This window comes from Paramisgurnus dabryanus, chromosome 12, assembly GCF_030506205.2.
Source record: "Paramisgurnus dabryanus chromosome 12, PD_genome_1.1, whole genome shotgun sequence".
Taxonomy (NCBI): Eukaryota; Metazoa; Chordata; class Actinopteri; order Cypriniformes; family Cobitidae; genus Paramisgurnus; species Paramisgurnus dabryanus.
The window spans coordinates 18,111,900-18,123,999 of record NC_133348.1 but is presented as its reverse complement, the minus strand read 5'-3'; the positions used below and the strand labels follow the sequence as shown (position 1 = coordinate 18,123,999).

The following is a 12,100-nucleotide window of genomic DNA, read 5'->3' as shown; positions in this document are numbered from 1 at the left end:
GGGCAAAGTGGTTGTCGCCATCAAGTGGTCGGGAGTGTGCTAACGCTTTAGACTCAAATATAGAGCGGAAGTATATACGCGGTTGTGAGGTATCTGAAAAAATAGTTCCACTATAACAAATAACACGGATTGAAATCACACATTGCGCCAATATATTTGTTTTTAATCCACAAACCACTCGGTGAGTAGTACAGTTTTGAAAATGAACGTTAAGTGTTGTTTTAATGACATGTTTGTGCATGGTCATTGACTTCCATTCTGAAACAGTCCAGAGATGCTTCTAAACGAGTCAAAAACTCAAGACACGACCCATTGTCAAAAATTCTGTGTCCATCACTGTAGTTCATCCAAAACAAACCAGAAATGAGACTCAAAGTGTTAAATACCGGAATTATCCTTTAATAACAACTTTCTCCAACTCAGCTTTGACTTTAATCCAGAGATAAAGCATGAACTCAAAGAGAGATGCTGTCCGCAGCGTAGTGTTGCCAAGTCCTCTGCATTTTTCGAGTTTAGATTTGGGCTACCGTTTAAAATGTTTTACATTTACATGTATTCATTTAGCCAATGCTTTTATCCAAAACGATTTACAATTGCTATATATGTCAGAGGTCACACGCCTCTGGAGCAACTAGGGACTAAGTGTCTTGCTCAGGGACACAATGGCGTGTCACAGTGGATTCGAACCCGGGTCTCTCACACCAAAGGCGAGTGTCTTATCCACTGCGCCATCACCACCCCAGTTTTAAGCAGTTTTTTTTCTGCGGGTTAATTATGAAAGGATTTCATTGCTTGGTTATTGGTATTTGGGCTGTGAATAGTCATTGGGATGTTTTTGGGATTGTTTTGAATTTCCATTTGGGATTGTTCTGATACGTGAACCTGGTAACCCTGACTATGCGCTTGCGAAGACTTTCGGTTCAGATTCTACATAATGTACATGTAAACAAACTTTTAAATCAGATTTTAGGGTGCATGTAAACTGTATTGTCGTAACCTTCTTCAATCGTATTAAATTCAGTCAATTGACAAAATTTTGTGTATGTAAACGTACCTACTGTTATTGTATATGAAGAGCTCAGATGCAAAACCCCCTAAGTGTGATACATGTTTTCTTGTAAGTTAGCATTTTTTTCCCATTACTCTTAATGGATTCTGTCAACAAACCAATATTTGTGGATAACCTGAGGTGGCAATCAAGCAGATTTAAAGTGGAAGTATTTGATGAACGTACAGTATAATATGTGCCAAGAGCATTCGGTTAATATCATCTTATTTTTGACGGAGGTGACGTTTAGCGGTTTTTGCATCTGAGCTCTTCATATGTATTCTGTTGTTTTTTGTTATATTGAGAGGACTGTAACATAAAACAGCTGTTTGTTGTCTTACACCGCAACTACACTGCAAGCAAAGCAACAAAACTAAAACAATATGATGACTCAAGCTATATAAAAATTTTGTAAAACAGTATTAGATCTGACAGTATACGATTTTTGTAGGGACTGAAATGACTGGATGTTTCATCTTATCTCAGTGTACATCATTTAAACACTTAAATATAATAAAATGGCTTTTTTCAAGTTTTGACTTTAACTAAACAGATCTACAGTAACCAGAACTTTAGCAGTTATCATAATTGTTGCTCTTTGCAAACATGATGACTATATACAGGGTTTAATAATAAACAATTATTTGGTCTAAGTGCAGCTTTGCCTGAAGTCAATTATACATGCTGCTGTAGGTCTTTAATGATCTTGCAATGTACAAAAACATTTTTACTTTTTTTTGTTGATGACTAGAACAGTATTTTCAGATTGAGGCATACAACAAGCAGGGGATCGGGACCCACGCCCACGAGTTGACTGCAGAACTAAATATAACCACTCACTAACCTTTCAGTCTTCATTACATATGAAGGATATTTTGACCTAATTATAGTTCAGACTATTAATAGTAGTAACTGTGTGTGTAATTCACGCCCTTGCACACCCCATCAATAACATCAAGAATCTAAAACAGTTCATGTCCGATTCCGTTTCACTATGACATCATAACTTGATGTTTTTTTATGATGTGTAAAAATCTCTTTAACATTTAAAACTCTAAATCAGGAAATTCACACCTGAATAACTGGAATATTTTATCATTTATTTACACGGGTCAAAAAATGTAAGCACTGCATTTTGTCCCAAGATTCTTCTCTATTTGAGCTGAGCAACTCTTCGGCAAAACTGCTTTAGTGTTCCCCTCTGGTGGCTCTAATTTCATTAAACTCATTACAATAAGTGAGCCAGCATGCAGAAGCCATAAAGCAATGATTGGGGTAATAATCCGAGGCTTCACTGGGACATTTTAGTGACTGTTTGAAGAAGCACCATTTGTGGTGGATCGGTCATTGGGCATAGCTAAATGATGTATTCGCGTGCATATAAGAGACGGCATTAAACATGGCTCTCTCTCTCTCTTCATGTTAGCAGACTGGGCAAGCTCATTAGTGGGGAAATAGCTGCCAGCTGGGTTTTCCTTTGGGAGTTGCACAGTGCTCGGGTAAAAAGAGGCAATGTGTAACAAATGATTTTACCAAGAGAAATGATTCCAAAACATAGAGGTAATAACAAGTCCATGCTTAACAGCCATGAGGGGATGTTCCCCAGCTTTCATAAATAAAAGATGAATATCCAAGAAGTCTGGAATGCTTTTACAATAACAGGATCCCCTCTCAAATAGTTTTGCTATAAAATCTGAATAGTATTGATTTAACAAGCATATCTTCGAGATAACATGAACCAGACCAAATAAAGTCATAGATTGGGTGTCTTGGTGTAAGGCTTTCATTTATAAGCTTTTTATATTTAATATAACAATATACACTATAGTAACTGTATAGTAACACACCGCATATAACATTACATTTGTCAACCCTTCATTTGAATATCTGTGTTGTCATATAGCCTGGAAGCCTTCAGCGTTTTGAGTCAAGTGAAGGACTGGGACTGTCTGAGGTCATTTGCCTGTCTGCGGATGATCTGACATGCCTCTCAGCTGTTCCCCTGATGGCACATCACTGGTACCAAACCACTCGCAAACACCACGCAATGCATATGTCTTCCACTTTACCTCAAACACCGCCAGTTTCTTTATAAAGAATGGTGACAGACTATAATTTCAGTTTAATTAAAAAGCAACATTCATAATTTATACAACAACAGACCTTTTTTTAGAGGTCAGTTCAGATATCATCTTTTTGCCTCGTGTTATATAAAGAATGATGCTGACACAGACAAACAGACAGCGGAGGAATCTTAAAATTTATGTTAACTCTTTCACCGCCATTGACGAGATATCTCGTCAATTAAGAAAAAACACTTCCCCGCCAATGACGAGATTTTTCGTCTTTCCGCAATACCGCTATTATCCACCAGGTGGCTACTGTTCCGCAACTTTTTAAACCCGGAACTATTGCCCTATGGCAAGCGGCTGCATGTCCGTGTCTGTTTTAAAGATCGCTCTGAATGGGATCTCTATGAAAAATCCGTCACAAAAATGGAATTATCTCTGCTTTTTGATCAAAATGTGGTGTTTTTGCAGAAACCTACCCACGCTGGCGCTGGCTGGCAACTTTTTTTAAAAACGCTGGCGGTGAAAGAGTTAACACTATATTTGATGCATGATTGACTACCGTGTTGAGATAAAGTTATAACAGTCTATGTTATTCAATGAATTCAATGAGAAAGATAATGAAATGAAAATCGTGCCTATGATGCTCAAAGAATGCCAGGGCGATAAACTGCTAGGATATAAAATGCAGTCAATTCTTTGTTGAATGTGTAACCATTTTAACTCATTACAGAATTTACAAATGTTACTTTATATGATTTGGACAATACGGCAGGGAACAAGTAAATGTGATGTCACAGCATAGCACATATCATGTACAAAATTTGTTATTTATGTATTGGATGTGAATGTGGCCATTTTAGACAAGCAAATTTTATAAAACAACATTACTTGATTCTGTTTTTAACAAAATATAATTACATAATGACATCATACACGAGTACATGGCATCATCTTATTTAAAAATTGTATAAGTAATACATATAGGTGTCGCAAGAACTGATAGAAATATTACGTCAAAGTAGTCTTTCATTTGTAATAAAACTTCAGATAATATCTTGTAAAGATTACACTTTAGATATTTTCTTTAAAAAAAGTGTGAGTAAAGCCACACTTCTGTTGGCATATTTGGGTCAATGAAAGTCTTATTATTACTTTAAACTAGTGTGAATCAAATGAAATAAACAAATACATTTTAAGATAAGGTGCAACATCTAAAACTAATGAAAGCTGATGTTCTACCTCTTGATGGCCTTGTAGCAAATGATGACAGTCAGGAGGAGGAAGACCACCGATGCACAGCTTACTGTCCCCAGTACCAAGATCTCCATCTCTCTTCTCCAGGGTGTTATAGGAGACACAGTGGAGGGAGCCACTGGAAGAAAGTCAAAAGCAGGTCAAGAACAGACAGATAAATAAAGACAGAGAGCAATCCTCAAGCACATTTACAAAACTCATACTATGTCAAGGCTGTATGTTCTCTCAAATCTCTACATTTCAGTGGCAACACATGCCATGGCTGCATCTACAGGGGTGTCCAAAGTCGGTCCTGGAGGGCTGGTGTCCTGGAGAGTTTAGCTAAAACTTCCCTCACCACACCTGCCTCAAAGTATCTAGTCTGCCTAGTACGACCTTGATTAGCTGGATCAGGTGTGTTTGATTAGGGTTGGAACAACACTCTGCAGAGACACTGGCCCTCCAGGAGCAGGATTGGACACCCCTGATCTACACCATTTATCATTACAAATCTGAAAGGCACTTTATTTGCACCATTACACAGCCGTCTCATCCAGAAACATATTTGGGCTTCAGGCTCCTCTACCTTCAACACCACTTTAAAGTTTGGATGAGTTTGTTCTGGTTGAGAACGAAGCACATTTAACTGCACGTATAATAATGCACAAGAGAGAGCTAATCAAGTTAATTGCCCGTATATCACATGGGACTACAATACTCTTCTCTTTTACTCCTTATCTCTAGAGACTAGTTGTTTTTCATTTTGCCAGGGTTCGTACAAGTTTCGGAAAGTTTTTTTCGAATACGGGTCCAGCTGATGTTTCAGGGTAAGCCATATGTATCTTTTTATGGGCTCTCGCCCCGGAAAACCACGCCCACACGTCAATCAACGGGAGAGGAGAACCAAGGACGCTAGTCACAGGCATCACTTTACACGACAGCTTTGTTTTATATCAAGACTCAGCAATGGCATGAAAGAAGAAGTGTGTTTTTGGATGTAAGAAGAAAGCCACATTATGTAAACAATGGATATAGTTTGTTTATCCGGAGTAGCATCAGAGTTTTGCGTGTGTGTTTGTTTACCACTGATTTCATTGAAAAGTCATCCCAACCGGGTCATGAGTTGCATGCGGTAAGACATACTTCTGTATAATGTTGGAAATAGGCATGTAAGTGGATATTATATAAACAACACAAACATGTAGTGAATCATAAGTTATCCAGTCAGTGTTGTATAAAGTGTTGACTCATGACTCGCTCCTTCCGCAGTTTGTGACTCCTCCTTCCGCTATCAGAAAAAGATTGGTGAAGCTAATCTGTCTTTTATAAATCTGATAAAACTAAAGACTCTTCAGAGATATGAAGAATGTAATACTACTCTATAGTCCAGATTAACATCAAATATGCAGATACAGCGTGTGTTATGGATGCTTTAAGATACCATTACATGGTTTTATTAGTTTGTTAAAGCAACACCAAAGAGTTTTTTTTACCTTAAAATAACGTTTCCAAAAAAGTTTCAGTGGTTCATCCACTCAAAACAGGGTGAATGGCACTTTCACATTCGCTTTGCAGCCCTCTATCGGCCAAAACCGCACTAAAGAAGTTTCCAACCTTCGGGTAGTGGCTTGTAGTTCGAGTGAAAACTACAAAAACTTGCTTTACGGCAGACCCACAATCCAATCAGAGCCAGCTATGCTGCAGTATTTACGACAGTGCTAATGAACAATTACGCGTCTAACCTGTAGCGGGAGCAAAGAGCAATAACTCTTTAGTGTTGCTTTATAGTGTTTGCAGTTTAAATAGTTATATTAGTTTTTTGCTGTAATATGGAAAGTGGCTTCACCCACCAAAATGTTAGTATACTGATTACACCACTACCCTGTGGACAAAATGCTATGTAGCTTACAAATTTGAAACACACCTCAACTTTTTCCTTAATTCTTGAAGTTCATTTACCAACATGTCTTTATGAGTGTTTTGTGTAGTAAAGAACAGGGTACACACTGTTACACAGCAGCAACACTACACGTATTGCTGTTATTCACTCTCATACCATCCTATTAATTATAGAGAAGTGATGCATTAGCCAAAAGCTTTTGAAGATAAATCACTAAATAATTCTCCCTTGGGTCAAGCCCAATGCATCAGCAACTTCATATGGGCTTCATGGTGCTGTTAATCACTCTGATCGATGCCCCTCAGCCACACCATTCACAACAGACTAAATAAATACAAACAGATATCTGCGGAAATAATCCAACAGAGCAGAATGTAGTTCTTGTATTGATTACAGACACTAGAGTCTTTACTGATGAACTACACCACACCCAGAAATCAACAGAAAGGTCATGATATATTAAAGAATGAACAGGAAACTGTAAAGACAGAAAGCCTCAAGTTCATAGGTCTAGAATAATGTGGAGATGACCTCTGTTACCTTATTTAAAGTGTGCATTCAGACTAACGTTTGCATGAGGACATATTCCAGCTTGGTTTGAACACACGTACGCAGAATATTGATGCTAACACATTACGACACTACTACAAGAATATTTCCCAACTATATGATCTTATCCCCTTATGTCTCTCAGTCACTATGCATAAAATGTGTCTGTGCGTATAAGGATCTCAATGCATTTGTGTTGATTTAGGTTGACTTCTGCATATGCTCCTAGTCTGTTAAATAGGAGCAAAGAGTGAAATGACTAATGTTCAGTAATGAGTGTCGCCGTTTCCAAAGCGGCTGCCTGGGAGACAAGGCCCGTCCTCTGAAGATTCCTCAGTCTCAAACGGCCCAACACATGCTGCGTGACTACCACGAAACGATGGCTACCCAAAAGAGATGATCTCCAGTGGCATAGAGAATCTAGCTTGAATAAACTCAGTAATTGGACCCTTGTGTATCCATACACTGATAAAAAAACGGTCAAATGACTGGCAGTAGCAGTTTTCCTTCTTGATGCCATGCCTTGACATTTTATATGGTATATAAAAGGCACACTTATTGTGCATTTATACCATGAATAGGGCTGGGAAAAAAATCGATTTGATTTTAAAATCGAGTTGGCAGGTCAAATCGATTCATATTTTAAAAAAATCGATTTTTTTAGATTTTTTTCTCCCCCTCTGCAGTATAGAGCAGTACATACAGTGTTTCCCAAACATAGGCTCTACTGGGCATTCCGCCCAGGTAAAATGGACCCGCCCAGGAAAAAAAATCACTTTACGAATTTCCGTATTTTCTGAACTCGACTGGATGACCCGTGTTTTGTTGAGAGAGCCCGTGAAGATGCACGCGTCATAAACTCATTATCCAGCGCATCATAAACTCATCATCCAGCGCGGCAAACTGGATCAACTGCAGCACATACTGAGGTAACTGAGCAGCCAGGGAACTACACTGCGACCAAAATGGTCGCATATGCTTATGTGCATATGTGTTTATAGCATCCAAGTTGGCTTCATTTTGCGTGCAAGCACGTTGTGTCTCTCCCGTTGAGTGTCCGTTCACGTGCTCTTCGTTTCTCAATGAATTGGGTGCGACGCGAAGCAACCTCAGTGTCACATTGTATCCTTTATGTTTCTGAACTTGAGCAGAGTTTTACCATTAGAGGTCTTTCTTCCCTGAGAGGACCCGTACGGTTCCGGGTTTATATTAGAAATGGTCAGTCTGGTCCGGGTCGGTCCTAGTTTATTACTTTCAGTCCCAAGTATGATTAATATTGTGTGTAAAACCCGATTCGACCGGAGAACTGCCGTGAGCGCTACCTAAAGCTCGAGTGAAGTTTCAGCGTGCCTCCGGTTTCTATGGTGATGACAACTGGCTCTTGTTGCGCCCACGCGCTGCATTTTCTTTAATCCATTTTTTTATAATCTAATCTATACTATTAATAGACCATATCTTTTCTAAAATCTAAAAAGTTTGCACAGAGATTGTAGCAAAAAGCAGTGCTAATGTCAAGCCCATTGCACTGAACGAGCAAAGCTAAAGCTGACTCAGGATATAAAAAAACGCTAAACTGTAATGTAAAGTCTGTCATCAGGACAGCAAGTAAACTTTTAAATCTGAAATAATGAGTGGATTAAGCTTTTTTAATCGGCAAAAGAGAAATAGAAAGCAGAAGCAGTAAAAGTGCCTATCTCTAGAAATTATTACCATTATAACATCAGTCACATTTATAATCTATAGACCTGCACTGTATTTTAATATACTGTACATAGTATTGTATATATTGAGTTTGATAAAAGGGGTCGTCAAATTGCTTCATATACCAGTGCAAAAACAGAAAGTGTTTTCGTGGTGCTTTGACAAACAGTGTCAGCTTTGTTCATGACAAAGAAAGTTTGGGGTGGTTAGATTAATGTGAAATTAATATTAATGTTCAATAATTCAAAGTATTGTGTTGTGTCACACATTATTAGTTCTGTGTCACATGTATAGTAGACCATTTTTTGTCGGTGGATTATAATGATTGCCCTTTTCACCAGCTACCACCACAAGTAAATTTCAGATCTGTGGGAAACACTGACATACATTTTGCATTCGCAAATCTTCATTCCTTCCCAATTTTTTGTTGATGCATTTTAATTAAATATAATAAATATATATTTTAAAAATATATACAGTTTGCAATTATTTTGTTTTAAATGGGGTCGGGGAAAAAAAATCGATTCGAATCGTAAATCGAGTTTTTTATAAAAAAATCTCAGATTTTTTTATGGGGACGAATCGCCCAGCCCTAACCATGATCTCAACATTTTTATTCAAAATGAGCTTGCATATTACTTACAATGTGAGAATCTCAGAGTATGAGAATGGTGTGATATCACTGTGATCATCGCATGACCTCACATTTACTGGGTTTTGCACCTTTCTGTGATAATTAAGTTTGGTTGGGTTAGGTAATAATAAATATTATTAACCATCTTAAATGATGACTGTTTCACCAATCATATTTACATATTTAGTGTTTTTTATGTTAAATTATTAATATGCACTTTTAATATAACAAACTACACATTTAATTACAGATTTTAAATTTTAAATTGAATTCGTATGTAATTCAAGAAAACAGAAAAATACTGTAGAAGTAATATAGTAATTTCTTGTTTAACAATATATCTTTTCTGTATTTTCTCATTAATGACATAAAATAATAGTTGAGCTTTTAATTGAAAGATCTCAGCTGTGTCCCAATTCAGGGCTGCGACCTTCTAAGAATGCGACCTTAAAAGGTGAGCACTCAGTCTTTCAGGTGGCAGCCTCAGAAGTCCACGAAGAGAACTAAAATGAGACGGTCTATCCTTTGGAAGACCCATAATCTGCGTCACCTGCTGCACGCGCCCTCCGCGCGTGTCAACAGGACACAACGGAGACATTTCTGACTTAAATATGGAATCAGAAAAATATTTATATATATTAAACTAGTCAACAGTATATCAAATTAATCATTCTTAGAAATATATGCAACATAAACAGAATAACATTAACACAAAACATAACTTATTACACTAAAACAGTGACAAATATTTTCTGCTAAATACACACTTTTATTTTATAAAAGGTTAAAAAATTTTATTGTAGAATATACAGCTGTTATATGCAGCTGTTGGAGGTGCGCAATGAATCTTGGGATAGCATCGGCTGTTAAGGATCCATTCGTTCAATCCTTAAAAGCACAGAGAAATAAAGATGCATTTTGAGGCTTCTTTCTAGCACCCTTTGAATTGGGACGGCCTTACTAGCCTCAGGTCGCGCTACTGTGATGCAATTCATTTTAGAAAATGTCCTTAGAAGGTTGCAGTTTTCGAATTGGGACAAAGCTTTCATCATATAAAATGAGACTTGATTGTAACCCAGCAGGAAATAACTGAAATGTTTTGGTGTTGCAGTGATAGTTTTCCAGTATTTGTGTCTGTGTGTGTTCATGACTTGCAGTGTTTGGGTAAAATGCGGAGACAATCATATCTCTTTCACTTTTTCTTTTATTGGTCACTTCGTGTTTGATCATAATAACAATCTGGAAAATCCGTAAAATAACAGTATTTGGCTGCAGAATTTAAGAATTTTTTTTATTTTACGTTTTTGTTTAAAAAACGCTGCTGCCAGTCATTTGACAGTTTTTTAAAAATATATTTTTTACAGTTTAGAGAATATGGGTCAAACTTGAGGACAATTGGGTCTTCCAGTAGGAGGATAAAATTTTGATATGGGTCCTGTCCTTTGTGAATCTGTCACGTTGTTAAATCAATCCATGTTTAGCTACACCTACTTGCTCAGTGTCTTCACAAAATCAAAACACTTGACATATGGTACATTAAAAGACTTAAAAATTGCATGCATTAATACAATAACTACATATGTGTGAGGTATGATCAAAATCTTTAACAAAAAATCATATAATGCAACAAGTAATTTTCAATTACGGTAAGAATACAAATCACAAAGAGTTCTTCCTGGAAGTTCAGTCCAAAAAATGTTGTCTGTTTAACATAACCTTACAGTAATTCAATTTCCGGCAATTTGGTGAATTCAAGTCATTATTTCACTCAAACCGAAAATGATTATAACTATTGAACATTAGCATCCTGTAATGCTACTAGTAGTGATGTTTCCAGTATATGATAAAGGAGCAGCATAGATATCGGAGGGTCTGTCTCATGATGGCAGAGAGAGAAACAGGTCTATTAGATTAAGTTATTTTTGTACCTGCTCTCCTGTTTAATGGAGTTACAAGGCTCTGGATTGCCTAAGCAAAACTGATTTTAAAACAAGAGGACTGATAGGACTGCCAGATAAAAACAAACAATGATTCCATCTGAGCAGAGTACTGCATATTTTTGGTAGATTGCCACACAAGGAGGAAAGTCAAGGACTTTATAAGAATTGTCAACGGCAGACTAACTCTTACCGCTAGGTTAGAAGCACAGGCTAATCATTTTTTTTTATCCTCCACCCTTTAGTTGCAATACCATCTGCTGATTTCATAGAAACCACTGATATCAGTTGAGCAAGAAAGTGTGTGTCGCTGCATTGATTTCACAAATATTCTGATGGCAGTATTGTTACCATGTATAGAGCTGCACCATATTATAACATATATGTAAATATGAACCTTTGAGGCACTCTTGACTTACAAAGGTGTTCTTTTTTAAAAGGTAAGCACCCAGTGACAGCATTTGTACATTTAAATCTGAGAGTATAGGACAGGCCGCAGTTCTGCTTCTCTCCAGAACGGGAAAGTCTGCAGGAGAAGGGAGGGGAGCAATCGCAGGCCTCCATCCCTGTGGGTGGCTCATCCACACTCATGACAAAGTGCATCCGAGCAAAGGTCAGTGCATAGCCTGCAGGCTTTGCTGCATCCCCCAGCCTACCTAGTTAGTCATACTCAACAGGAAAAACACCACTCCATCATCCAATGACGATGAGTGGGTAAAATGAAAAAGATGATTCAAAAGCTGTGGGGGTGTGGAAAGCTCTGTGAGACGTTGATCGATGAAGGCGATTCTGAAAAGTCTCTGGCACACATCTTAAAGCCCTCTTTAATTAAAGATAGGATGCTGGTGCAGGGCCAAGACCTGCGAGCACATCCTGCCCGTTCAGCAAATGGGACAAGGGCAGAGTCAGACCCTGCAGACTCTTGACATTCCACCATAACTCCTGACATTTGTCAGCTCTAAAGAGCTAAACATGCAAGAGTAAGATTAAAAACAAGAGCTAGTATATGACATCACAGGTCCTGTG

General features: G+C 37.7%; 1 protein-coding gene across 1 annotated transcript in view; it reads right to left on the bottom strand.

Moving 5' to 3' along the window:
• prima1 (proline rich membrane anchor 1) overlaps window positions 1–12,100 on the bottom strand; it is a 45,652-nt gene that overhangs the window by 17,974 nt on the left and 15,578 nt on the right. The window contains exon 3 of the mRNA XM_065256712.2: window positions 4,360–4,492. Within this exon, the coding sequence (XP_065112784.1) occupies window positions 4,360–4,492 (133 nt within the window). The remainder of the gene's footprint in view (window positions 1–4,359; window positions 4,493–12,100) is intronic.